Raw genomic sequence first — 27,413 nt, 5'->3', positions numbered from 1 at the left:
AAGAGATAAGTAGTTCACCCAGAGTCACAGAGCTAGTAAGAGGCAGAGACAGAGTTTGAACTCTAGTCCGATTCCAAAACCCACATCCCTTTCTCTCTACCAGGTTCCCAAAGAGAACATCACAACGACTTAGGGAGCTTTAGAAAATACAGATTCCCAGACCTTACCCTTGGCGTGTCTGACTCATCAGGTCTGAGCGTTTTTTAAAGCTTCCCAAGTGTTTCTAGTGTGCTCCCAAGTTCGAGAACCACAGTATTACATCACTCTGGGGATGGAAAGTGATGTGATAGGATGCTTAATGAGAAGAAAATCAAACAGCACCTCTGAAAGCATGTAGGGAGCGTCCCCTGCGTAGTAGCACGGTGCTGGGGCAGTGGGGCTTTCCGAAATGAATATATTTGGAAAATCCAGGAGACTCAGGGAGAGGACAGTGAGGGAAGGACTTTCCCCTGACAGGCCTGGGAGCTCAGAGAATTAGATGCCCACTGGGGATGACCTCTCTCCGCTTGATTGAGTGGAGGGAGCAGGGAGGCCATTCAGGATAGCATGCCTGCCCTGGGCACTGCCCCTTTAATGCTGTTTCTTTGGTCCTGCCACCTTTGCTGATCGCCAGCCTCAAGTGAAACACCCAGGGCCCTAGCTGAAACCAACCCTCCATCTTTCCGCAGGCTCCACGCTCGTTCTTAACCTGGCTCTTGCTTCTCATTGGGCATCCACCCTCTGTATTTCCCCCACCTGCTTCTCGCCTCTCCCATACACCCTCAAACCTTGGAGCTGAGGGCCTGATAAGTGAATAGACAGAGGCTAGCAGGGAGGCTCGAGGATAACAAATAGATTGGTGGTGGCTGCTGCAGCTGTGTTGAGAATCTGTGTTTGGATCTTGGCTCCATGGTCAAGTTCTCTAATCAGTTCCCACTCTCTGCCGTGAGCTTGGGAGGCGTAGTGGTGGTCCATGGGCCCTGTGTTTGCCATCCCTGGTCCAGTCAGGTAGAACAGTCTCTGAATGGCAGCCTCTTTGCCATCTTCCTTGAAGAAGCTTTTCCTTAAAGCCCACCTCAGCCCCCACAGCTGGCTTCACCTTCTTGGAATCTGGGGAACAGTTTGCCGTCTCCCATTTTTTAGCGTGGTAAGATACAAAGCTGAGCCACGATCCTCCCCAGCTCCATTCCACCTCACCTGTCCTTGCTGGGAACCATCAGCCGCCTCTCGGGCAGGAGGTAAAGGCCTTGCTGTAATCCGTGGGGCATCTGGGTTTTCCTTTAGCCTTACTACTCAGATTCTATTGGCCTAAGAGGTGGTCAGTCAGAAGTGGGAGGGAGGCTGACTCTGCGTCCTCCTCTTCCAGGGCCCACCTGGAGAGAGGACTCGCGTATCCTCTGGCCTGGTCCCAGCAGCCTGACCCTGGGCAGGTCACACAGCTTGTGGATTAGCCCGTTTTGCACCCCAGGGGCATCAGAAATTACCTGGCACGTCGCACATCTAGACAGAAGGAGCCTCGGCCCACAGAGCCGCTGAGAGCCTGAGCGGCAGCTCTGCCACCCCTGCCCTTCGTTAGCACTCAAAGTCATTAGTTCCCAGAGGGCAGGAAACGCACCTGTGGAACAAGTTTGAGACAATAGGTCCCATTTAGAGGGGATGCCATCTGGCCCCAAGTAAGCATGGTCCTGAAGTCCAGGCTGGCAGAGTGTGCCGCCGAGCAGCCTGAGCGGAAACAGCTCTGGTTTGGGCTGGTTTTGCAGTGACTGGGGAGGGGCGTGTTGAAGGATGCCCTCACGCTCAGAGACGAGAACCCCTGTCTGTGGCGCCGGGGTGTGTGGGAGTAAAAGGAGTCTCTTTGAGTGGCTTGCCTTCCTTCGGCTCATACTGGGAGTGGCCCAGGTGGCGAGGGGAGGCGGGTGCCAGCCGGAGCCCCTGGGGTCCTGCCAGTTTGGGAAGAAGAAGGGGCCTCAGTGGCTGAGCTGTGCATCGGTTCGCCTCACTCTGCCCGCTCCTTACATGACAGCGTGTGCCGGTGTGGAGCTGGCCAAGGTTGGGAACTAGGGTAGGGCTCGCGCAGTCTTCCCTGCACTGCCACACACCCACTAGGGTCTCTGGCTGACAGGTCAGGGGAGGGGACGGGCAGCTCTTGTTGTTTTCCCTCCGTGCTATACTCCAAAAAGGTCAAATCTCGGGACTCGGAGCCGCCCAGGACTCTCAGTTGGCAAAAGAGAGCATGAGAGTGGGTGTCCTCCCAGGCAAGGACAGAGGAAGGACTGAGTGACCCTAGTCGGGGAAAGCCTAGGTCCTGGGCAGCTGGAGGTGGGAGAGAGAGAGACAGGCCTGCCCTCCTCGGCTTCCTTGAGCCCTCTCCAGAATTCCCCAGTCACCCCCCAGGCAGAGGAGGTGAGTGGGCACGTTGGCCCTGAGGCTTGGCCTGTGGGGGTCCCTAGGAGAAGCACAGGTTAGGTCCCTATAGCCCCACCAAGACAAAGAGTTTCAAGGTCTGGAAGCTGACAGGGGCACTTGCCCTGCAGTATCACTGGAGTGACACAAGGGGGCGACAGCTACCATTGTGGGGAGGGCAGTGGGAGGGGAGCTTCTCCTTCTGGCCAGTCCACTTGCACTGGAGACCTGCTGTGGGTGGACCCACAGATACCTCCTCCTGGTGAGTTACCTGATAGTGTGGCTGCCAGGGCGGAGCCAGTCACAGTGCATTGCAAGGCAGGCTGGTGAGCTTCCACATCACCTGGCCCAACCCCAACCCTCCCCCTCCTTGAAGATGGAGGCCAGTGAGGTGGCCTTGACTGAGCCAGGGTCTCACAGCTAGCTAGGGGTTATCTGGGACCCCGACGCCGGTCCCCTGACTCCAGGGCCATGTCGATTTGTGCCACATCACAGGACCCCAAAGCCTTCCCTGCTTTCCGAGAAATCCTCACGTGGCGCCTTCCAACCTGCCCTCCGCTTCTCCTCCTCCCTGCCCCCTCTGCCTCTCCCCCAGAGGCTACTGCTGCGCCCTGAGCAGTTCTCTAAGTCAGCACGGGGGGAACAGTGTGGGTAAGAAGGGAGACCTGCCGTGCCTATGTCCAGGCTCCCCAGCTCCCCCGGTTCCTGGGTGAGATTAGCAGGTGCACTTCTGGATGGTGCCGGGCACTCATTTCTGGCTCCCCTGGCTGCTTCCCCTGTGTTTCATGTACCCCTGAGGGGTCAGCCTCACGTAGGGCCTGCAGCGCGGTGCCCCACCCACCCTGGGTCTCAGCCCAGGACCTGGCTGCCACTCCGGTCACAGATGGGAGCCTTGGAGGACAGTTTCATGTGGGAAAGAGTAGGCCAGAGCAGTGACCAAATGTCCTCGAGGAGCTCTCGTTCTGCCGTCTTTCCTTTTTGCCCCTTCTTCGGCTGCAACACCAGAGACAGGGTCAGGTGGTGGGGAGCAGGTCTGAGGAAGACCAAGGGCTCTGTGGCCCAGGGAGAGGAGGACGAGGTGAGGACGTGAGCACTCCGTGAGCACTCCCAGCCTCCACTACACTCCGTTGCGTCCAAGTGAGTGACATGCCAGCTCATCTTTCTCTGGTGATTAACAGTTGCCAGAAGCTTATAAATCCACCGATTTCGTGTAGTCCTCACAGCAACCTTGTAGTTGGTTTTGTTCCCATTTTATGATGAGACGTCAAGGCAGAGGCCTGGCCCAGGATCACACAGCTCACGCTGGAGCCCAAACCCAAGGCTCTTTTCACAACACCGGGCTGCCCTGCTGATTAGCACTCTTTTCTTCTGTTATTCTCCCATCCCCAAACTGGTGGAGCCCAAGAAGGGGTTTGAGTGTTCTGTGAGGTTGAGAGATTTTTGTCTTGTGTGCAAGTGGAGTGAGATCCATGAGGTGATCTGCTCCTGGACCTCCAGGGAGACCTGCCACCAGGATCCCAGCTTCGGAGGAACAAGGCTGGGCTGGAGGACACCCTTGAGTAGGGGGACTGCGGTTGTTAGCAGGATGTCATGTGGCTCCCTGGCTGGATCTGCAGTGGAGGGGCAAGTCTGTGACCTTTTATTTTGCTTTCAAAGTGCAGGGAGCAGAAGACTCAAGGGACATGTTCAGAGGTGCCCCTGCTATCACCCTTTGGGCAGTGGGTGGCTTGTGGCCTGGGGAGAGGTGCTTGGGAGGAGAGCACAGTGCACCCGCTCTCATTTGTACCCAGCACCTCATGGTGAGAGCTCTGAAGAGAGAGAGGGAGGGCCCAGTGCACTCTCTCTCCCCTTTCAGAGACCTCCTCCCCCTTGCTTCTGGCAGAGTGCCAGTTCAGAGCTCCCACGGAGAGGCCTCTCCTCTGCCAGGGCTGAGCCCCGTCACAGCACAAGCCAAAATAGCTGTCTGGGAGCCTGGGCCCGCGCCGCCCACGCCCCAGCATCTCACGGGTTAACAGCTTGCCTGTCTCTCCTCCCCAGCTTCCCCAGCTTGCTGACATTTTACTGAGGCGGGGGCGATTGTGAAAGGGGGCAAGCTGGTTCCTGCTCCCCAGCCCACGCAGACACCCCGCTGACACAACCTGCCGCCCGCTCACCCTCCTCTGGAAGGCATCCTTAGGGGGCAGACCCTCCTTCCGCCTGTGCAGACATGGGGTTCCTACTATGAGACCGTAAGGAACACACTTGGGGTTCGTGCCACTGCTGAAACCCAGCCATGGAAGACCCAGGGCAACCCCAGGGAGCTCTTCTCCCTCTGGGGTCTCTTTCAAAAATTATTTTAAAATCTTTTACAAAACATTAAATATTTTGCAATTAGAAAAGTACACATGGGGCCGGCCCGGTGGCGCTTCACTGCGGCGGCCCGGGGTTCACCGGTTCGGATCCCAGGCGCGCACCAGTGCACTGCTTGGCAAGCCATGCTGTGACGGCGTCCCATAGAAAGTAGAGGAAGATGGGCATGGATGTTAGCCCGGGGCCAATCTTCCTCAGCAAAAAAAAGAGGAGGATTGGCAGATATTAGCACAGGGCTGATCTCACCAAAAAAAAAAAAACAAGAGTACACAGAATAACATAACACCCACCTCTTAGCTTGGTCAGATCTTTCCATTATGTCATATTTGCTTTAGATAGAGATGGAGGTCCCCTGTCTCCTTGCCCAGAGGAAACCCCCCACAATCCTGATTTTGGTGTTTGTACTCCCATGCCTGTTTTATTTTATTTATTTATTTATTCTTTGTGTGTGTGAGGAAGATCAGCCCTGAGCTAACATCTGCCAATCCTCCTCTTTTTTTTTTGCTGAGGAAGACTGGCCCTGGGCTAACATCCGTGCCCGTCTTCCTCCACTTTATATGGGACACCACGACAGCATGGCTTGACAAGCACTGCGTGGTGCGCGCCCGGGATCCAAACCAGCGACCCCCGGGCCACTGCAGCAGAGCACGCGCACTTAACCACTTGCGCCACTGGCCTGGCCCCTCCCATGCCTGTTTTAAAGTCTCTCCTTCATGGATATGCATCCATAGCAACACACAGTACTGTTTTGTATGGGTTTGCACTTGGTTTAAATGCTATACCGTACATATTCTGAATTGAGGTTTTTCCCTCCATATTGAGTGGAGATTTAACCATCTTGAAACACAAGCTCCAGTGAGCCCATTTTAACTGCCGTATACTATTCCTTTCCGTACGATGCTGTATGGCAGTGTGTGTGCCCAGGCTCCTGTTGATGGACATTTAGGTCGATGGCAGGTTTTTTTGCCGTAGAAGCTATCCTTCAAAGACTGTTCTGGTACACGCTCCTGTGTGTTCTGTCCTCCAATGCTTGGTTACAGGCTGTTGTATCTTCAGCCTAAATACTTGTTGCCAAATTGTGCTCCAAAGTCATCGTCCTCATTTTGAGGCCTCAGGAGTTATTTTCTTTCTTTAAAGTTTTGGTGAACTGAGGAACTGGTTACCATGAACAAACACTGTCTCTGTCAATCTTGCAATAGTCCCATGAGGAGGAGAGGTGGGTGTTACCCCCATTTGTCAGATGAGGAAATGGAGGCTCAGGGTAAGAGACCTGGCTCGAGGTCAGATAGCGGATCAGAGGCAGGACCTCTCTGGACCTTTGAGTCCAAATACTCGGAAAAGACCTTTGTCCCCGCAACCTCACAGAGAGATTTTAGGCAGTTTCTGCCTCAGAGGCAGGAAAACCCCCGTGTGGGGTGCATGGAAGCCTGGGGGGCGGGGTGGGGCCCTGGGGGCTCACAGCTGATTCTGAGAATTTCTTCCAGGGAGTGGAGGAGGGAGCAACGCGGTCAGAAGGTTCAGAGGGGGAGTTAAATTTTGAATGAGGGATGACAGGGGAATGGTGCTCTTGGCAGATGGGGAATGGGAGCCTGCTGCAGACACAGGAGAAGGCAACGAGAGGGACTGTCACCAGAGAAGAGGGAAGTGGGGGCCAGCAGGGGGTTTGTAACACTCCCAGTGGGGGGTAGGGAAACTCAGAGGGAGACATATCGGCCTTCCCATCAGAGATCAACAGAGATCGGTTTCAGTTGCCCCTGAGCCCAGACCAGCAGGCCTCAGCTGTCACTTCTACCCAGTGCTGCAGGAAGGCCTCAGGAGCTGGCCAGCCGCTGGGTCACTGTGCTGGCCTGAAGCCCTTCACTCTCAGCTGGATCCATGAAGCTGAGCCTGGCCCATTCACTTTTCCCTCCATTCACCCTTGAAACCACGTCCGGCACTTCTAGACCCTGGGGATGCAATTACGAGCAATACACGGCCCCGGGGGCTCACAGTCTGGTGGGGAATACAGACTTGTAAACCAACACCGATGGCCCAGAATAACTGAGAAAGGGCCCGAGCGAGCGTGAGAGCAGCTAACCCCCCGGGAGACGGGGCTGGAGAAAACTTTCCGGCAGAGCCAATGTCTGAGCCAGCTCGGAAAAGACGAGAGGAAGAAGATGAAGGAGAATTCACTAGGCACAGGAAGGGAGTGGGATTCCAGGTAGAGAGACTGCCAGGTGCCAAGAGCACAGGCACGAAGAGACCCACAGTACCTTGTCTGACAGAAGCATCTAGAGGGAGAGAGTGCGGGGTTGAGAGCATGGGCCTGGAGCAGACTCCTGGATTGGAATCCCAGCCCTGCCACTTACTAGCTGTGTGACTGCAGACAAGTTATTTAATCTCTTTGTGCCTCAGTTTCCTCATCTGTAAAATGGGGATAATAATACTCTTTTTATGAAATGAAGTGAGCTAATATTTGTAAAATGCTTAGAGTAAGTTATGTATTTGTCAAATAAAATGTAAAAAATATGAGAGAGAGATGGGAGAGGAGGCTGAGAGGCCTATTGACTGCCAGGCCCAGGTCTCTGCGTTTGCTCAGCTGGCAGTAGCAAGCCACTCAAGGGTACATGGGTGCTTTAGAGTGAATTCTGGTGTCCGTGGGAGGATGGCTTGGAGGGAGGCTGTAAAGGAAAGAGTCAGTCAGTCATTCCACAGACATTTCTCTGGGGCCTACCAGGAGCCAGACCCTGAGACCGGGACTGGGGACGTGGAGGAGAGACTGGGGATGTCTCAGCAAGGAGCTCAGACCTAGGGTCCTGGCCCAGCCCCCAGGCATCTGAGGCAGCCCCCTCTCTCCCCTCCTTGCCCCCCACGCTCGCCTGTGACTTCATGTTGCCAAATCCTGCTGTCCAGGTTTTATAAGGAAAGCGGTGGAGAGCGTAGAGTGGGCAGTGGCACCCAGCCCAGAAGGGGGCCTCAGCTGTCACTCTTTGGGTCATCTGGAGAGGAGAGGAGGAAGGTAGCCGCTAAAACAAAGGCTGTTGCCATCCCCTTGTGCCCAACAAAGAGAACTGGCCTGGGCCAGCCTGGGCCCTGTGGTCAGCCGTCGGGTGCAGTACTCGAGGTAGAAGGAGCCCTTCTCTCCCCTTATGGCTCCGGCCCCCTCCCCATGGAATTCCCTGTTCCTTCCTCCTGAGCTGATCAGCAGTAAACACTGGACTCAGTGCCAGGCGCCGTGCTGCGCACACCCAGATGCACTAGACCTGGTCCCTGGCCCCCCAGGAGCTTGTGGTCTGGTGGGTGGGAGGGACGAGGCATATGGACTTGAAAGAATCAGGACTTGCAGGGGTCCAGTGGTAGAGGAGCCAAGTGGATGGTGGGGAGGTATCAGTGGGAGTGATGTATTCTTGGCTGGGGCAGCTATGCGCAGGTGGGATTCTGATATGAGGTGGGGAAGGAGGCCAGTATTCCAGGCAGAAGGTTTGCCATGTGCAAGGACACAGCAGTGAGCTTAGGCACAGCCAGATCGGGGGGCAGAGAACAGGTTGGCTTGGTTAGAACCGAGGGTTTGTGTCGAGGCGTCGGAGAGCCACATGCAGAAGCCACATTTTTCAGGCTGGAGGATTTGGACTTCATTGTGAATCAGTAGTTCCCAAAGTCTGGTCCTGGGGGTGCCCTAGACCCTTTCAGGGGATTGGTGAGGCCAACTATTCTCATAATAATGCTTTCAGAGCTGTGCTTTTCACTGTGTTCATAGATGGTGCAGAAGCAATGGGGGGTAAGACTGCAACCTTTGCACAGGTCAAGGCGGCGGCCCCAACATAAACCGGTAGCCATTGTATCCTTCACCCCACACTCATAGCAACAACAGAAAATGCAGTAAAAACTATTAATTTCATAAAGCCTAGATCCTTGAGTATCCGTCTTTTTAAATACTCTGTGTGAAGAAATGTGAAATGTACATAAGGCACTTTTGCTGCAAACCGACCCACGATGGTTGTCTTTTGCGACTGAATAGCAAGCAGTACCAGTGACTTTCTTAAGGAACCCCATCTTAACTTGAAAGGACACCCGACAGACAAAACTCTCCTGACTTGGGTTTTTGGCAGACATTTTCTCAAAAATGAATGAAGTGAGCTTGTCACTTCAAAAACAGTATCACTGTTGGTTGCTAATGGTAAAATTTGAGCTTTTGAGTGAAAATTAGAATTTTGGAAACCTTGGATCCACCCCCTGGAGCCTGACAGCTTCCCAGGACTTAAAGACTTTTCTGGTGAGATCAGGAGTATGTTAGCAAGTGTGATTTTTTGATATTGCATCGTGAAATGTGTCAACATTTGGAAGATCTGCATAACTCACTAAACCGATATTTTCCAATGACCGATGCTTGATGTTACAAAATTCAAAATGCAAGATAAACCAGTGAAAAGTTCATTTATAGGGCTTCACATTCCACATAGCCTTTAAGAAACTACCACTCATTGGGCCGGCCCCATGGCTTAGCGGTTAAGTGCGCGCGCTCTGCTGCTGGCGGCCCGGGGTCGGATCCCGGGCGCGCACCCACGCACCGCTTCTCCGGCCATGCTGAGGCCGCGTCCCACATACAGCAACTAGAAGGATGTGCAGCTATGACATACAACTATGTACTGGGGCTTTGGGGGGAAATAAAATAAATAAATAAAATCTTAAAAAAAAAAAAAAGAAACTACCACTCATTGTATTTTAGTGTAGTTGCAAAGAAGAATATCCATAATTGCCTGAAAAGGCTATTAAAATACTCCTTCCTTTTCTAACTGCATGTCACTGTGAGGTAGCGTTTTCTTCGTACACGTCAGCCGAAACAGCATATCACAACAGATTGGCTGCAGAGGCAGATATGAGAATCCAGCTGTCTTCTATTAAGCCAGACATCAAAGAGATTTGCAAAAATTTTTTTAAATGCCACTCTTCTCGCTAATTTTTTTGTTTTAGAAAATAGTTTATTTTTCCTAAAAGTATGTTATTTTTCTTAATGTGTCATGGGTTTATTGTTTTTAAAGGAATTAATAATTTAAACACTTCTCAGTTTTAATTTCTACTATGGTAAATATTAATAGCTATAACCCCCATAAACAAAACCTTTTTTGGATCTTTAGTAATTTTTAAGAGTGTGAAGGAGTCGTGGGACCAGGAAGTTTGACAGCTGCCACCCTAGACCCTGGGGAGCTAGGAGTGCATTCTGTGCAGGATGGGCGTGCCACGCCGGCCTCATCTGGACACGAGCCAGGGCAGCTGCAACAGGCCCCTTTGGCGGGGCCAGGAGACCCGGGATCGGGAGTCCCAGCTCAGCCACTTCTGAGCTGTGGACAGTCACAGGCCTCCACGGGCCTCAGGTGCCCTGTCAGTTACCGTAATGCACCAGAGCGGGGGAATTATAGGCCTCCTATCTGATATGCTTGTGAAAAAGTGCTCTGTAAGTTGTGAGACACTTGACAGATATTTATTTTTGTGGTTCTTTTGTCTGGAGCCACTGTTCAGCTGTCTCAGACGCTTTTCCCAGACCCAAGAAGACCTGTCCTGTGGGTAGGAGAGGGCGTTAAGTGGCCAGCTCCACTTCGGGCCTGACCCCAACTTCTCCCTCCCCAGACCTCCCCCCACACCCCCAACCTCCCGGAGCTGAGTCAGGGGCTGCGCTGAAACCGGTGCCAGGTGGAGGGGAGGTCACTGGGCTGTCTGTCACTCAGCCTGGCTCTGGGAACTTTGGGGAGAGAATCCAGGAGGCAAGACTCTTGCACGAGTGTGTGCCCGCCCACCCACCCTCTGCCTGCGCTCGCTGCAGAGCCTGGAGCCACTGCTGGGAGAGGAAGTGCAGTCGGTTACCAATCGGGTTATTTTCATAACGGCTGTCTCAGGCTGGGGGGAGGAGGGTGGTGAGGGGGAGGGGGCAGAGGAGCAGCCACAGCCGCTCGCTCTCCAAACTAGGACTTGCTGAGCCAGAGGCCAGCAGCCTGGAGCTGGAGCCAGAGCCGGGGCTCGCCCGCCCACGGGGACCCCGGCCCCCACCCGCCTGCCCACCTCCTGCCTGCCACCCTGCCTTCCAGATCAGGTCAAAGGGGGCTCCCCGCAACCCTTCTTTGTCTTCTGCTTCCTGCCTCCTCTGTCTCTCCGGGTGGGTCTGGGGAGGGGTGGATCAGGGTGGGCCCAGGCACTGCCATCCCTAGATGAGGCTTCTGAAGCTGATGGAAGGGGACAGAGACAGGGAAGGTGGAGCTCCCGCCGCCCAGCCCAGGAGCCGGGCAGGCCCTATGGAGGTAAACACTACTGGCCTGCTCAACTTTACTGCGCAGCCCTGGCCCACCTGCTCCCCGCTGTGCATTTTTGTTTCATTTTGTTTTTTGGCAGGATCCCCTTGGTGAGTAGAGACCTTGGGGAGTCTGGGACCCTGCCTCGCCAGTCCCCGCCACCTTCCCTCCTACTTGGGGGCTGTGGGAGCAGAGCAGCCAGAGGTGGCTTCTGCCCAGCCGCCCCCTGGGGAGGCAGCTCCAGGCCCTTGCTGTGGGGCTGCTGGAAGAGGGGCCGCCGTTCACCATTCCCAGCCTGCACTCAGGAGATGGGCGTGTGGGGCTCTGCCCGCAGCGTGGAACAGGCACTCGAGCGGAATCCCACAGGGTGTCCTGTGCGGGCACCTCTGGAGGCAGGGGAGTTCCTGGGGGCCGGGCCTGGGACCAGGGGCAGAGGGCATGCCTCACAGCTGAGCAGACACCAGGTGGCTTGGCTGCCAGGCTCTGTTCCTCATGGGTGGGTGGTGGCCACCCTGGGTACTCCTGCTTCCCTTTCTGGGTTCCCACCCTGCCATGGGCAGAGACAAGCCCAGGAGGTGGCATGATCCACATGCCCTGGTGTCTGCTGTGGGTGTAGGCCCCTACTCTCTGCCGGGTGTCATATCCTCAGGTACTTTATCCCATCATCTCATCAGAACATCCCTATGCCAGCCTTCTGAACTAGTGGTATCATCCCCCTTCTGCAGGTGAGAATACTGAGACTCGGAAAGGTTAGTTGATCAGCCCAGGAAAGCAATGGCAGATGCAGGGTTCCAAAGCCTTTGGGCTTTTCCACTTGCAGCTAACATAGGGGGTGAGATGGTCTGGGCCAGGAGGTGACGTGTCCCGTCCTTTCTCGCTGGGGCACTCATACCTGCTGACCCCCACTGGCAGGTGCCTTAGCTCGGCTGCCCGCAGCCCTGCTTGCTGCCGCTCCTCAAGACAGCGTGGCCAGACACCACTGCGCATGTCTCTCCTGGACCACCTTTCGTCCTCCCCAGCCCCCAACAGCCAGCTGGAGGTTGATGGGGCCCCTGAGTGCTTTCCCATCCTGTCCCCTTTGGGTGTGACAGGCTTCCCCCAGGCCTCCCACCGGGAGGCTGAGGGATAGCCGTTTTGCTCTGCTCTTGGTGTCAGAACCCTGTGGGGCCTCCTCCAGTGACCTTTACACATACTGTGTGGTGTGTTGAAAGTGACAGAGCGGGAGGTGAGAAGAAGCTGCTGCTCTGAGCTGTGCTGTGGGAAAAGGCTCCAGGCCCAGGCAGAGGGAAGGCTGGGACAGGCCGGAAGCTAGGCTGGGCTTCCGACCAGACCCAGGAGAAGGCTCAGCAGAGATAGGAAGTCAGGAGTCAGGCAATTGCTGACCAGAGGACACAGGTTTCTATGGAGACCAGAGGAACAGGAAGCATGGGGCCTGGGTGAAGGGACAGGGGGAGCGTAGAGGCGTGGGTGCCTGGCAGGAGAGCTTGTCATAAAATGTCAAATCTGCCAGTCTGACAGCCCTCTTGAGCAAATAAGGAAACTGAGGCCTGTGAGGGGACAGCTTTGCACATGGGCACACAAAACTGGCCTAGCCTGCCTTGCTCCCTACTTGAGTGACTACACCATAGGGCAGCCAAGGAGACTCCAGGATAGACGTGGATTTGGGGCTGCCCGGCAGGGTGTGGGCCAGAGCGCTGTGGAGCACCCGTAAGCTGCCCCTGGGTCGTGAGGCAGGTGTGCAGGTGACCTCTTCCTCCTGGCACCTCTCGTCAGTGTGGGTTCAGGGCAGTAGGCAGGGCCCAACCCTCAGCACCTCCCCCACTGACTGTGGCCTTTTGTTTTCTGGGTGACACTAGCATCAGGCGCTGTGTCCGGCTGACTAATCTCCTCCAGTCTGGGCAGCTGTCACAGGGCAGCCTGACGAGACGGGTGGGGAAAGCTGACACCCCGGGGGAGTGCTGGCAGGCTGGTGCCCTGGCAGCAGTGGGCAGCTGGGCCTTCAGGCTCCTCTTCCTGGGTGCAGGGCAGACCTGGGCTCGGGTCCCGGCTCTGGCACTGACCAGCCGGGTGACCTTGAATATGTTCCAGCACCTCTTCAAGCCTCAGTTTCCTCATCTCTATAATGGAGCCATTGGTCCTTCCTGCCTACAGGGTTGTGGTGGGGATGAAACGAGATGATGAATGGAAGTGCTTAGCCCAGGGCCTGCCCCACAGTAGATGTTCAGTAAATGGGACGATTGTTGTTCTTGCTATGGTTCCCTTCCCTACCCCATCCCACTTTAGTCCCAGCCTTGTGGCCCAAAAGGGAAGACCCTACTCTCCTCCGCATCTCTGGGGTGCAGGCTTTGCCTTCGGGTAGACTTGGGTTCCAGCCTAGGCTCTACACTGACTAGCTGTGGACTGTGGGCAAGTTACCTCTTTGTGCCTGTTTCCCATCAGGAATGCCGCGTGACACAGTACCTGTTCTTTGGGTTTGCTATGGTTTATGAAACGATGTACATGTTTGTAAGGGGCTCAGCAGCGGGCCTGACACATGCGAGCTCTCAGTAAATGTGAGCCGTGATGATGCTGATTTTGGGAGGACGCCAAGAGCTCTCTGCCCACAGAGCTCGCCTCCTGCCCTCTCCCTGTCACCTGCAGGGGAGGAGGACTGTAACAGGCAGGGCCCAGGAGCCAGGCAGTCTCAGGCACTGCCTCCCCAGGCACAGCTGCCTCCACTGCTCCCTGATCACAGGAGCTCAGACACCTTGGCACCCATCCACCTCCCCCTGGGGACCCCTGCACCCATCCAGGGCTGTGGCCTGATGCTGCCTGCCCAGACCCACCCAGTCAAAGAGTGTGGTGGGTGGGTGGGAGGAGTAGGCACCAGACATGTGGCCGAGGCCTGACTCTTCAAGTCCGTCATCTCCCACCGTTTGTCCAGGGCTCCCACCCACCACGCCTGACTCTGCCAGGCCCTCAGCAGGCAGAAGTATTTCTCCTGTCAGCCCCAGGCGGATGTCCCACGGCCGTGATGGACCCTCCTGTGGCTGCCAGGGCCCAGGAGAGCACCTGATGGCAGGACACAGGCATCCCTGGGCTCTCTGGGGGCATTGCCCCCTGAAGCATACCTGGCTTCCTGCCCTTCCCCCAGCGTTAGGGAGAGGTGAGGGCGCAGGTGGTCCCAGCGGCCTGTGACAAAGGGGCTGCAGGAGTAGGTGAGCGGGCGAAGGAGGCGGAGCATGTGTTCAGAACAGGTCAGAGGATGGCTGGAGCAAGGACGGTCACCAAAGGTCCTACCTCCCTGCAGGAGGGAGCTCCGGGCAGCTCAGTGTTTGGGATTTTGAGAGTTGGAGCTTCTGCCTTGGCCCCAGGACAAGGTGCCGTTCACCGGCTCCCGCAGTGGCAGAGCTGGGTGGGTTTTCACGTCACCCATCATCACACGTGGGGGCATCCGTACTCTGCCTCTTCAGAAGGGTGAGACAGAGCAGTCTGGTTCCAGAAAAGTCCTTACTGTCAGCTCCTCAGAGATACAGACACGCACTCACACCCAGAATGCAGAAGGCTGTTCTCTTAGCTCAGGCCTCTTGCTGCTTCCCATAGGAAGTCCCCGTGGGTGAAGGCGGCGGTGCCTTCTCTCCCGTGCAGCCAGCTCTCCAGTTCTCTGAGGGCCTCATCTCCCCTGGGTCCTTTTTTTTTTTTTTTTTGTGAGGAAGATCAGCCCTGAGCTAACATCCACACCAATTCTCCTCTTTTTGCTGAGGAAGACCGGCCCTGAGCTAACATCTATTGCCAATCCTCCTCCTTTTTTTTTTTTTTACCTTTTCCTCCCCAAAGCCCCAGTAGATAGTTGTATGTCATAGTTACACATCCTTCTAGTTGCTGTATGTGGGATGCCGCCTCAGCATGGCCGGACAAGCAGTGCGTCGGTGCGCGCCCGGGATCTGAACCCGGGCCACCAGTAGCAGAGTGCTGCACTTAACCAGGCCAGCCCCCTCCCCTGGGTCCTTTGATCCCTGAGTCAGATGTGAGACCCTCTCCATTTCCGCGTGCGACCCTCAGCCTGACCCAAGACTGGGGCCAAGAGAGTCTGGGGGTCTTATCAGGACTGAGTTTCTTTTCAGAGAGGCTTGTGTATGCCTTGGTTTGTGCCGTGTCCCAGGAACAGACACCTAAACCTAACCTGCCCCATGTTGGTGGCAAAACAAAATCCCAACGAGGGGGAAAGCCTTGCTCTCGCCCTCAGTCTAACTAGTCCAACTCCAAACTGGAACCCAGGCCTCCTCCCGAATTCCAGCTTCCTTTTTCTTTTCTTTTCCATCAGCTTCAGGCAGGGGAGCCAAAGTCCTTTAGAGGCCAGGGCTTTGTGGATCGTGGTGTCTGGATAGGGGAAGCCCCCTCCTACCCCTTACTCCTGGCGCAGCCTGGCGGTGTAACCAAGGAGAGCGCCGGTGCTTCCCAAAGCGGGAAATCTGTGCTCCCCTGAGGATTCTCTTGTACCCTCAAACACCCCATTGATGGGGGTCAGAGGCTGTTGTCCCCCACCCTCCCAAGTGTCCCCTCTCTGCTCAAAGGGCAGAGGCTGTGACCGGGCTCCTGGGCACAGGATGGGCCGTGACCTGGCCCAGCTCCTGATGCTCCCGGTCTCTGTGCCCAACAGCCACCCGCCTGCCCCTGCCATGGAGACCTTCTTTAGGAGACACTTCCAGAGGAAGGCGCCAGGCCCTGGAGAGGGGCAGCGGCGGCCCAGCGGCGTGGGGCTGCCCACGGGCAAGGCCCGGCGCCGCTCCCCTGCCGGGCAGGCCTCCTCCTCGCTGGCACAGCGGCGCCGCTCCAGCGCACAGCTCCAGGGCTGCCTCCTGGGCTGCGGGATGGGGTCCCGGGGCACCAGGCGCCGGCGCTCCAGCACCACACCCCCCGCCTGCAACCCCCGCTTCATCGTGGATGAGGTGCCCACCCCACAGCCTGCCACTGTCGGGGCCCAGCTTCTGGGCACACCTCTGCTGTTGGCCAGGCTCGTGGGCATGAATGAGGAGGAGGAGGAGGGGGAGAGTGTCCAGGAGGAGGATGTGACAGTTGCAGCGTTGAGTGTGGCCCAGCCAGGCACCGAGAGACCAGGGCCACCCGCACACCAGGGCGCCCATCCCCTGCTGCCCGTGCCCCGCTGCCTGCGCCGGCGCCGTGCCTCCTCCCACCTGCTCCCTGCTGACGTGGTGTACGACTCTGCCCTCTGGGGCCTGCACGGTTACTACCGGCGCCTCAGCCAGCAGCGGCCTTTGGGCCAGCACCCTGGCCCTGGGGGCCGAAGAGCCTCAGGCACCCCAGCCAGCCCCGCGATGCCCGCCCGTGTGCGCCCACTTTCCCGCAGGCGCCAGGTAGCCCTACGGCGCAAGTCAGCTGGACCCCAGGCCTGGAGCACTCTGCTTGCGTAGGTATAGCTGTGGCTGGCAGGGCGAGTGGTGCAGCCTCCAAGGGGGCTGCCGCGGAGCAAGGACCTCGAGGCTCTGCCTGGCCTGAGGGCACCCTGCTTTGCAATAGCTTCGGGCAGTGCCCAGCAGCCAGCGCGCCCCAGAAGGGCCGTGAGGAGGGCAGAGTCTCCTAGAGGGGTCCTCTCAGAGTCTTGGGCTGCCGTGGGGGGTCCTCTACCGTCGCCACTGCTGTCCCTGCCTTGGCCTTGGAGTGAGGTCACAGTGAGGGCAGAGATCCCAGGTGAGGGGGGAAGGAAGCAGAGTTGCCAAGTGCTCAGCTGGCCTCAGCTGTCTCCTTTTCTGTAGGAAAGCCATCACCAAGTCGGGCCTTCAGCACCTGGCACCCCCTCCTCCCACTCCCGGGGCCCCGTGCAGCGAGCCAGAGCGGCAGATCCGGAGCACTGTGGACTGGAGCGTGAGTGGCTGGGTGCCGACAGGGGCAGAAGGGTACCAGCCCCCACAGGGCTCTGGGAGCAGTCGGGGGTGGAGGTACTGTGGGCAGCTGCGAGAGGAGTGCGTGGGCCTGTGGGATGGGGGCAAACCTCCTGGGGTGGCCACATTTGAGCCAAGCCTTAAAGAGTAGGGACAGTGGGGAAAACGGGGTGGCGTAAAGTAAATTGTGGCAGCTGGAGCAGGTTTGTCTTGGGAGAGAGAGGGTTGGTGGGGCAGGGCAGGGGTGACTGGTGAGCTGGGCGGCAAGCATGCACTGAGCATGTTTGTCCCATGGTTTAGGAGTCAGCAACATATGGGGAGCACATCTGGTTCGAGACCAACGTGTCGGGGGACTTCTGCTATGTTGGGGAGCAGTACTGTGTAGCTAAGATGCTGGTGAGTGCACTGTGTGCGGCACGCTGCCCCCTGGTGGTGGAGCAGGGTCTAGATGCCTCTAGGCCAACCCCTGCTGGCTGGACACCTGCAGTCCTTCCAGGGGAAGGTGAGAACAAGGCTCTCACCTGAGCACCCCTGCTGTGGGCTGCCCGAGGATGGCAAGAGGAATGGGAGCTGTGTCCCAACGCCAGGAACCAAGAGTGGGGGTTCCTGGGGCACACGGAGGGCTGCTGTGCTGGGGCAGATGTGAGGATTCCTTGGCCTGCCCTGGAGTAGCATCCTGGACGGAGCCACCTGGTGCCTCAAGGGCCCCCTCGCTCTTTGGTGCAGCAGAAGTCGGTGTCCCGGAGAAAGTGTGCAGCCTGCAAGATCGTGGTGCATACCCCCTGCATCGCACAGCTGGAGAAGGTGAGTGTGGTTGCTTGGCCTTTCCCGCCCCGCCCCTCCGGCTGCTGAAGCCCTCTCAGCACACACGTGTGCCTGCACACGCGTATTCACGTTCCACAAACATCACCTGCTAGGGGTGCCACAGCATGCGTGGTGGTGAAGAGCCAGGGACCTTGGAGCCAAAATACCTACGTTGAATCCTGGCTCCCCGTTTATTAGCTGCTGTATCCTCACTGCCTGGAACAAGCCTGGCACAGAGCGCAGCTCATTGACTGTTACTCAGCGGGATGAATTAATGAATGATGGCCATGACACCTTTCATCAGTATCAAAACTACGAAGGGGCCGTTGCCTCGCCGAAGCTTGATAACTCAGCTGCAGCTAGCTGGTCCTGTGTAGCCCCAAAGCCTGGTTCTGTCCCCTACACGCTGCCACCATAGAGACCTTTCCCCAAGGACCACGTCCACAGTGTGTCTGCAGCTAGGGGCGTGTCTGGGCCCCGTGCTTCTAGAGGGAGGTAGCAGGAATGCTGGGCGGGCGGGTCCAGGCAGAGGGTGGGAAGGCTGCCGTGGCCACTCAGGGCTCCCCAGGCAGCAGAGATGCAGACCAGCGTACGGGAAAGCCTGTCGGACTGGGAATGGCGTGAACAAGGCTAACGTGGGCTTCATCCTTAGCCCCTGACTCACAGAGTGAGGCTTCCCTACACCTGTGCTAAGGCCGAAGCAGGGACAGTTAGGAAAAGAGAAACAAATGCAGGCCCAGGCATTACAGACCCGCCCCTGCTAAGAAGAAAATCAAACCAGGGTTCCACGAATTAGCTCAAGGTCTCCAGGGACCAGTCAGCATAGGTCTGCCAGCAAGGACCGGGCTGCCGGCTTGTGCCTGGGTTGGGAGTGCTGGAGGTCAAGGGAAGATACAGGAGGAGTAATGGAGGTGCTGTTCTAGTGGGGAGATGGACAGAAACCCCTAGTCTCTCCCCATGCCAGGATACTGGGCAGAGGAAGGAAGGATTCCTTCTGGCTGATGGAGAGGAGACAGGGATGCATGAGGGCTTCTGAGAGGAGGTGTCTCATGTTCTGAGGGCTCCCTGGATGATCTGGGGCTATCCCTACCTTGTGAGGATGACTCTGACTGACCCTGTCCTACAGCGGGTGGCCATGTGCCTGACCCTGAAGGGAAGTTCTGACGTCTTGGTGGTCTTGCAATGTTTCACAGATCAATTTCCGCTGTAAGCCGTCCTTCCGTGAATCAGGCTCCAGGAATGTCCGGGAGGTAAGTGCCCAGGGTGGTTAGGGGCAAGGAGGCCCCAGGTTTCCTGAGGGGACCTCTCGGCAGTGTCTCCAGAGTGCCACCAGGGGGCACTCCTTCTAGGCTGCCTTGGGGCCCAGGAAGGTGCAAGGGATGAGGCTCTCAGAAGGTCTCAAAGGGGAAGCCTGGCTGGCCCTGCCTGCAAGGGGTGGGGACCGCATGCCTCTCTGTCCCCCTCTGAGCCGTAGCCCTGCTCAGGGCCACAGAGAGAAGTCTGCAGCCCCTTCTCACCTCATGCACAGGACTGCAGAGAGCTTCCTGCAGCCTCCACCCCCATCATGGATAGATTGAGGGGTGCAGGCCATGCTCAGGGCTGGTCCCCCCACCCCTCCCTCCCTCCCATGATACTTCTCTCCCCCTCCCCCAGCCAACCTTCGTGCGGCACCACTGGGTGCACAGGCGACGCCAGGATGGCAAGTGTCGGCACTGTGGGAAGGTAAGGGGGCCTGCCCACTGGACCCGGGCCCCATGCTGTGTGTCCAGTGTGGCCTGTCCCTCACTGTGTCCCCAGAGTGCAGAGTCCCAGGCTCACTCTCAGCCTGGCTGCAGCGCCCAGTCAGTTCTCAAACACCCCGGTCTCCGAGCTGAGCAGGAGAGCAGGGAGCGTGTCGAGATCGCTTTGAGGTCATGAATGAGCCCTCTGAGATCATACAGATGTACTCCTCCGTTAACTCCCAGATGTTTGTTGAGCGCCTGTTGGGTGCGAGCAGCGAGCTGGGCAGAGGGTTCCTGCCCTCCTGGAGGAGGGCGTGGCTCGAAGGCGGGCTCTGCAGGCCGTGTTCCTGAGCACAGTCTGCAGTGGTTTTGTTCAGTTATTTGTGTTTGCTTCTTGTGTCTGTCCTCAGTAAGCGTAGGCTCTGAGAGGTATTGGGGCTGTCACTCTTTCCTCCATTTAGCCTCAGTGCCCAGCACAGAGTGGACACGTAGTGGGCCCTCAGTATGTGTTTGTGGAATGAACAAGGAATGGACGTGACAGGCACTGTGAAGATGGATAAAGCACTCTGAGAGTGCTCGGGGGGCCTTTGAGGGGGTCTGAGGCAGGCAGGAGTTCGCTGTAGACCGTCTCTAGCAGATCGCACATGCACACCCCACACTTTGCAATCAGCTTCAAAGAGTCTGGGCCCCTGGCTAAGCCTCCCTGCTCCAGGGGCTTATCGTATAGTTGTGGTCAGTCTCCCTGGGTGGACAGAGGTTGGCACAGAAGAAGGGCTGGTCGGCTGCTCTGGTCCGGCTCCTGGTGCCCCAGCTACCGTGTCCACCCTAGGGCTTCCAGCAGAAGTTCGCCTTCCACAGCAAGGAGATTGTGGCCATCAGTTGCTCCTGGTGCAAGCAAGCAGTGAGTGGTGCTCGCCCTGCCCCCGCCCTGCCCCTGCCCCCCGTGCTGCGCTGGGGTCCCCGGGTCTCAGCTCGGCCCTGCTCAGCTGCACCCCCCTTCCTCCAGTACCACAGCAAGGTGTCCTGCTTCATGCTGCAGCAGATCGAGGAGCCGTGCTCCCTGGGCGTCCACGCTGCTGTGGTCATCCCGCCCACCTGGATCCTCCGGGCCCGCAGGCCCCAGGTGAGTCCTGCCTGCACCCTTGACACCCCACACCCACTTGGGGTCTGCCAGCCACCCCAGCCCACCCAGCTTGTCACCAATGCCCCTGCTTCCCTTGCAGAATACCCTCAAGGCAAGCAAGAAGAAAAAGAGAGCGTCCTTCAAGAGGAAATCCAGCAAGAAAGGGCCCGAGGTTAGACCTGGGGCCTGGCGGGCAGCTGGAGGGGGCAGGAGTGATGGGCCTGTGTCTCAGAATACTGAGCCTGCTGGGCCCAGGCTGCTGGCTCAGCCTTCCGTGGGTCAGTTTGGGCTCTGGGGCCCTGAGGCGGGTGGGAGATCAGATCTGAATTGCCTCTCTATGGCCAGGCCCATAGTAAGGTCTGACCCGGAAGTGGTACATGAGGGGGCACCACTGAGGATGGGGGTGGGGTCCACCAGGACAAGAAAGAGCCTTACACCCTCTCTGTGTCTCCAAGGAGGGCCGCTGGAGACCCTTCATCATCAGGCCCACCCCGTCCCCCCTCATGAAGCCCCTGCTGGTGTTTGTGAACCCCAAGAGTGGGGGCAACCAGGTACGCATGGCCTCCCCCTCTCCACTGAGAGCCTTGGGGGAAGGGTGGGGTTACGCCCCGTCCAGCAACTGTTCCCAGGTTCCACTGCAGGCTTCTGCCCCATCCCTCTTTCCCAGGGGTCCTGAGAAAATCTGATCCCGTCTCCACCCCACACTCCACAGCCATCTCCTTCTCCCTGCGCTTCTCCTCCTCAGCCCGCCACCCCTGACTGCCTCCTCCCTGTCCCTCATGGCTCCTGGTCCCCCACAGGGCGCTAAGATCATCCAGTCTTTCCTCTGGTATCTCAATCCCCGACAAGTCTTTGACCTGAGCCAGGGAGGGCCCAGGGAGGCGTAAGTACTTGTCAAGGCTCTGTGGGGACAGTGGCGGGGCTTGCCTGGCACTGGGGGTATGGCACACATACCCTGACCCCGTTCCTGTCTTCTGACCCCAGGCTGGAGATGTACCGCAAGGTCCACAACCTGCGGATCCTGGCGTGCGGGGGCGACGGCACGGTGAGTTCTCCTCCCTCTCCCGGCCCGAGCCTGGGCCTGAACCTGGGCCCCGCTGGCCTGACGTGGCCTCTCCTGCTCTGCTCCCTCCAGGTCGGCTGGATCCTCTCCACCCTGGACCAGCTGCGCCTAAAACCGCCACCGCCTGTTGCCATCCTGCCTCTGGGCACTGGCAACGACCTGGCCCGTACCCTCAACTGGGGCGGGGTAAGAGCCCACAGGAGGAAGGGGAGCCGGGAGCGGGCCGTGCGGTGGGGGTGGCCTGTCCCCAGGGGGAGCTCAGTTCCTGCTTCCTCCCATCAGGGCTACACAGACGAGCCAGTGTCCAAGATCCTTTCCCACGTAGAGGAGGGCAACGTGGTGCAACTGGACCGCTGGGACCTCCATGCCGAGCCCAACCCCGAGGCGGGGCCTGAGGAGCGTGACGAGGGCGCCACCGACCGGGTGGGTCAGCCAGGGCCGGAGTAGGGCTGTGGGGGGTGAGAGGGCCCTCCACACCTCGGTGTCTGGTGTTCCCAGGAGACCTGGGCTGGGCCCCACTTTCCCACTTGCTGGTTCTGGGACCTTGGGCGAGTCTCTTTATTTCTCCAGACTTGGCTTCTTCATCCACACGGAGGGAATAATGGTCCTCACCTCACAAGATAGTTGTTATTAAGCTACTCGGCACATATTTACCAAGTACCTAGTACCTGCCAGGCCCCGTTCTAAGCAGCGAACAACACACAGTCCCCGGTCTCATGGAGCTCCCACAGAATAGGGCATGTCGGGGAAGGAAAGCCAGGGAAGAGTGCCAGCCGAGCGAGGGCTGCCCCTGTGTGCAGGGCACTCAGGAGCCTTGCGGGAGCTGAGGGGGCAGAGCCTGAGGCAGGCAGGCAGGCTGGGGGAAGAGCTTTCTGGGGGATCCTGTTAACGGTGTGGAAAGGCCTCTGGAAATGCACAGGCCAAGCAAGCGAGGTGGCCCCTGGAGGCCCAGCCCTCATGCCGGCCCCTTGACCTTTTCCAGCTGCCCCTGGACGTCTTCAACAACTACTTCAGCCTGGGCTTTGACGCCCACGTCACCCTGGAGTTTCACGAGTCTCGAGGTTGGCAGCCTCATGCTGAGGGGCCTTGGGAGGCTGGGGAGGGAGGGATACAGGACCTTGCCTTACCAGTAAAAGGCACTCATTCCCAGCCCTCCTCCCCACCACGCCTGGGAAGCCCCAGCAGGCTCGGAATGACTGACTGTCCCCCATTTCTTGTCGCTAACCAGAGGCCAACCCAGAGAAATTCAACAGCCGCTTTCGGAACAAGATGTTCTATGCCGGGGTGAGTCTGGGGTCTGCCAGCAGCGCCCCCCCCCACGCACGCCTGTTCTGCCACCCGTGCCCACCTGTGTCTGCCAGGCCACAGGGCGCCTGCAGGGCAGCGGTGAGGAAAGGCCCCTGTCACCAGATGGTGACGCCCTCTGTCTCCCACAGACAGCCTTCTCCGACTTCCTGATGGGCAGCTCCAAGGACTTGGCCAAGCACATCCGGGTGGTGGTGAGCATGGGGCCAAGCCGGCAGGCAGAGTGGGCGGCCCAGCTGGGAAGCAGACTGCCTCGGCCGGCTCGTCTGCCCCCAACACCCACCCCTGTCCTGCCTCCAGTGTGACGGAACTGACCTGACCCCTAAGATTCAGGACCTGAAACCCCAGTGCATTGTTTTCCTGAACATCCCCAGGTGAGGAGGGGAGGGCACTGTGTGGGCCCTGCTGTCTCCATCCTGAAGGACCGTCCTCGGAAGCCCGCCCTGTTGCCCTCCCTCTAGGTACTGTGCGGGCACCATGCCCTGGGGCCACCCTGGGGAGCACCACGACTTCGAGCCGCAGCGGCACGATGATGGCTACCTCGAGGTCATTGGCTTCACCATGACGTCCCTGGTGAGTGGCTGGCATGCGGCCTGCCTGGAGCCCTGGCTCTGCTTCGACCCTGCCCTGTCCCCACAGTGCCCAGTAGCTGGCCCCAAGGTGGAAGGGGGGTCACCAAGCTTCCCTTCTCTGGCTGGGGGCTCACTGTCTCCTTCTCTCTCTGACGTGAGTGATTTTCAACCTCTGTCTGGGAGAACACTTTCATCCACCCCCTCTGACTGGGAATCACCTCACTGCATCTGTCTGGATCTCACCTTCCCACCCCGCTCTGACTGGGGTCTCGCCCTCCCTCCCCTCTCTGACTGGGGTCTCGCCCTCCCTCCCCTCTCTGACTGGGGTCTCGCCCTCCCTCTCCTCCCTGACTGGGGTCTCGCCCTCCTTTCCCCCTCTGACTGGGGTCCCACCACCCCCACCCTGGCCCCTGACCCGAGCCTTCTGCACCCACAGGCAGCGCTGCAGGTGGGCGGGCACGGTGAGCGGCTGACGCAGTGCCGTGAGGTGTTGCTCACCACGTCCAAGGCCATCCCGGTGCAGGTGGACGGCGAGCCCTGCAAACTCGCAGCCTCACGCATCCACATCGCCCTGCGCAACCAGGCCACCATGGTGCAGAAGGCCAAGCGGCGGAGCGCCGCGCCCCTGCATAGCGAGTATGTCCCCCCCTCCACGTGCCTTGAGCCCTCTGCCCCTTGCTGAGCCTTGGTTTCCCCATCTGGAAAGGGGGTAACAGTCCCTCTGCCCCGGAGCAGTAGGGGGGCACTTGCTTTGGTGCCCGGCAGGGCCCTTGCCGAGGCCCCTGTTGTCCTCCCTTCCCTCAGCCAGCAGCCGGTGCCCGAGCAGCTGCAGATCCAGGTGAGCAGAGTCAGCATGCACGACTACGAGGCCCTGCATTACGACAAGGAGCAGCTCAAGGAGGCCTGTGAGTGGCAGGGAGGGCTGGGGGGAGCGCTGAGGGCAGGGCAGTGGGATACAGCCGGCGCTGACGGCCCACTCTGTCCTCCAGCTGTGCCACTGGGCACTGTGGTCGTCCCAGGAGACAGCGACCTGGAGCTTTGCCGCGCGCACATCGAGAGGCTCCAGCAGGTGAGGTGGGGCCGGGAGCCTGCCCTGTGCTGTGCCACTGCTCGGGCTGTTCTCTCCCAGCCCTGGCCTCTGCTTCTCTCCACAGGAGCCCGAAGGTGCTGGAGCCAAATCCCCGACGTGCCAGAAACTGTCCCCTAAGTGGTGCTTCCTCGACGGTGAGTGGCCCTGAGGGCCGGCTCCTGGCAGTCCCGGGCTGTGTCCTGCCCCCTCCCTACGGGATCCTGGGTTGGGGCAGCAGAAACCCTGGGCCTGGACAAGGGCTCCTTCATCCTCGGCCAACTAACTGTCTGCCCGCAGCCACCACTGCCAGCCGCTTCTACAGGATCGACCGGGCCCAGGTGAGCAGCTGCCGTCCTGTTCCATCCTCAGCTGGTTCTGGGGCACCCGCTGTCCCTCTCCTGGGAAGCCTTCCTCGGCTGCCCGCCCTTCCGCAGAAGGGCTCACCCTGTCCTCATCGTCTGTAGTGTGTCCACACTTGTCCATGTGCATGGATGGGGCGTGGCCCTGCCCTCCAGGCTGGGATGCACAGGGATGGTGCTGACAGGAAAAGGGAGCTGGCCTACCCAGAAAAGGATGGCTGGCTGGGTGGGAGGGCCTCCAAGCACAGGTGCCACCCAGGGAGACACAGACTGAAAGGCACTTCTGGCCAGGGGCCAGGTCACCTGGGGGAAGGCTTAGTGGTGGGCAAGGGCTGGCAAGCTGGTGGGCCCAGAACATAGAGGTCAGGGGGCTGGGCTTGGGTGGCAGGAAGGAGAGGAGGTGAATGGAGAGGTGAGGGGAAGAGGGACTGGCAGGGCCGCTCACCTGGCTGCCTCCCGTCGGTGTTCGCGCTCACAGCAGAGCGTCTGCCGGCCTGGCTGCCCCTTCACCCCCACCGTCAGCTACCTGGAAGGCCATGAGCCTCGGCCCTGACCCTCGGCCCTGACCTCCCCACACACAGGAACACCTCAACTACGTGACCGAGATCGCACAGGACGAGATTTACATCCTGGACCCAGAGCTGCTGGGGGCATCAGCCCGGCCTGACCTCCCAACACCCACTTCCCCTCTCCCCACCTCACCCTGCTCACCCACGCCCCGGTGAGTCCCCAGTCTCCTCCGGTCCCTGGCTCTTGTGTTCCATTCTTCAGCCCCTGCCCAGTCCCCCCACCCCCCCACTCACTGGCAGCAAACCCAACCGGCCAAAGCCCTCTGCCCCCGTGAAAGGGGCGTCTCCACCCATCTGCCGCTGGCCAAAGACCTGGGCTCCCTCCCTGACTTCTCCCCCCACACCTCGCCCCAGCTCTAACCCTTCCTTCCACAAGTCCTGTGCTCTCCCCCAGCATCTGAGCACACCACCCATCCAATCCACAGCACCCCTGGCTTCCTGCTCTCCTACTCCCCAGCCTAGAATCTTCTCTGCCAGCACCCTGCTGTCGTGTACCCTCCCCATGTCACTGCTCATTTCAGGTCTTTCATCACGCAGCCTGAGCCTGGCTGTCTCTGACCTCACCAGCGCCGCCCCCATCACCACAGTCCACCCCACTCGCCTCTGGGTCCCTTGGGACCTCAAGTCTGCCCCCCTCTGTACTTGTCCTTGCTGCCTCAAACCCTCTTCCCCGTTCTCCACAGAGCTGCCCCCTCCATTCAGACCTCCGCTCCCGGGCTCCCTCCTCAGAGAACTCCCGGGAGCCCCACCTGAAGTGGCTGCTCGTTACACTACCCTGCCTTGTCCTCTCCATGGCACCTCTGCTCTCTCAGAATACCTCATTTATGTGTTGACTTGTTTGTCCCCAACTAGAATGTAAGCTCCGCGAGGGCGAGTTCTCCCTGCGTCTCTGTGCTCATGCTGTATGGCCAGGGCCTGGAACAGCACGCTGTGTGGGAGGCACTCAATAAACTGTTGAAAGAACGAAGGGTGCCCCCGGTTGGGGCCGGGGAGGGCGACAAGCTGGCCTGTGCTGCAGCCCTGTCACATCTCGCCTACTCTGTTTGCAGGTCACTGCCAGGGGATGCTGCGCCCCCTAAAGGTGAGGCCTCTCCCTGCAGGGCCCCTCCCTTCTCCCTGGTCCTCCGATGGAGGCTCGGTGGGGCAGGGTGAGCGCATACACAGCCCCACACAAATGTGACTGTGAGGTCCACGTGGTCACATATACCACGAGCCCAGCCCTTGGCACACGATAGTGCATCATGAGAATGGTCATGCCCCTCCACACGCCAGGCCTCCAGGGTAACGGGCAGGTGTTCTGTGCAGGTGAAGAGCTGATTGAGGCCACCAAGAGGAACGACTTCTGTAAGGTACTGGCGCCAGGGGCCAGGCTGCTCCCCCTGGACAGCCCTTCAGGCCCCGGGATGGGGCCTCTGGGTTGGGCCAAGAGCTGACCTGTTCAGGCGCTGGCATCTGTCCTCGTCTGGCCCTCTGTGGGGTCTCCATGGTGACTGTCCTATTGCACCTTGCCCCTGTCCAGCCCACAATTGGTGTCCCTTCATAGGGGCTTCCTAGCTCAGTCTGTCCCCAGTGCTCAGAAAGGAGGGAGTCAGAGGGACTGCAGGTTCCAGGCTTGGTTATCAGTGCTCCAGGGAGTCCATGGGCATCTGGGGTGAGAGAAGCCCATTCTCTCTCTGCACTCCAGAAAGACTCCCAGAGGCCCCCAGGGAGCAGTGTGTGTGAGCACTCTAGTGTCAGGCCTGTGGCCCCTGTGAGTTGGGGCATTTCTGTGGCTGGAAGGAGGTGGCCCTGAGGAGCCCCAGCCTTGCCCTGCCTCCTGCCCTCAGCTCCAGGAGCTGCACCGAGCCGGGGGCGACCTCATGCACCGGGACGAGCGGAGCCGCACGCTCCTGCACCACGCGGTCAGCACGGGCAGCAAGGAAGTGGTCCGCTACCTGCTGGACCACGGTGAGCCGTGC

At 58.9% G+C, this 27,413-nt stretch overlaps 1 protein-coding gene across 7 annotated transcripts in view; it reads left to right on the top strand.

The window, feature by feature from the left end:
- Positions 1 to 27,413, top strand: part of DGKZ (diacylglycerol kinase zeta) — a 41,856-nt gene that overhangs the window by 12,931 nt on the left and 1,512 nt on the right. For 2 of the 7 annotated variants that reach the window (XM_004436905.3, XM_014792532.2), the window contains exons 2-28: positions 16,745 to 16,853; positions 17,171 to 17,266; positions 17,600 to 17,674; positions 18,868 to 18,924; positions 19,328 to 19,396; positions 20,225 to 20,296; positions 20,402 to 20,518; positions 20,619 to 20,690; positions 20,974 to 21,069; positions 21,319 to 21,401; positions 21,503 to 21,563; positions 21,654 to 21,767; positions 21,864 to 22,004; positions 22,564 to 22,642; positions 22,810 to 22,865; positions 23,018 to 23,080; positions 23,187 to 23,260; positions 23,348 to 23,459; positions 23,895 to 24,094; positions 24,263 to 24,363; positions 24,448 to 24,527; positions 24,613 to 24,682; positions 24,825 to 24,865; positions 25,468 to 25,607; positions 26,505 to 26,536; positions 26,761 to 26,804; positions 27,282 to 27,402. In XM_004436905.3, the coding sequence (XP_004436962.1) occupies positions 16,745 to 16,853; positions 17,171 to 17,266; positions 17,600 to 17,674; positions 18,868 to 18,924; positions 19,328 to 19,396; positions 20,225 to 20,296; positions 20,402 to 20,518; positions 20,619 to 20,690; positions 20,974 to 21,069; positions 21,319 to 21,401; positions 21,503 to 21,563; positions 21,654 to 21,767; positions 21,864 to 22,004; positions 22,564 to 22,642; positions 22,810 to 22,865; positions 23,018 to 23,080; positions 23,187 to 23,260; positions 23,348 to 23,459; positions 23,895 to 24,094; positions 24,263 to 24,363; positions 24,448 to 24,527; positions 24,613 to 24,682; positions 24,825 to 24,865; positions 25,468 to 25,607; positions 26,505 to 26,536; positions 26,761 to 26,804; positions 27,282 to 27,402 (2,375 nt within the window). Of the gene's footprint in view, positions 1 to 14,683; positions 16,399 to 16,744; positions 16,854 to 17,170; positions 17,267 to 17,596; positions 17,675 to 18,867; positions 18,925 to 19,327; positions 19,397 to 20,224; positions 20,297 to 20,401; positions 20,519 to 20,618; positions 20,691 to 20,973; positions 21,070 to 21,318; positions 21,402 to 21,502; positions 21,564 to 21,653; positions 21,768 to 21,863; positions 22,005 to 22,563; positions 22,643 to 22,809; positions 22,866 to 23,017; positions 23,081 to 23,186; positions 23,261 to 23,347; positions 23,460 to 23,894; positions 24,095 to 24,262; positions 24,364 to 24,447; positions 24,528 to 24,612; positions 24,683 to 24,824; positions 24,866 to 25,467; positions 25,608 to 26,504; positions 26,537 to 26,760; positions 26,805 to 27,281; positions 27,403 to 27,413 lie in introns of those variants that run through there. The other 5 variants (XM_014792531.2, XM_004436908.3, XM_087423042.1 and 2 more) reach the window with 4 other exon arrangements.

Source organism: Ceratotherium simum, chromosome 34 (assembly GCF_057802395.1).
Source record: "Ceratotherium simum simum isolate JZ-2026a chromosome 34, ASM5780239v1, whole genome shotgun sequence".
Lineage (NCBI taxonomy): Eukaryota > Metazoa > Chordata > Mammalia > Perissodactyla > Rhinocerotidae > Ceratotherium > Ceratotherium simum.
The sequence above is the reverse complement of the archived record's forward strand: the minus strand, read 5'-3'. Positions and strand labels throughout refer to the sequence as shown.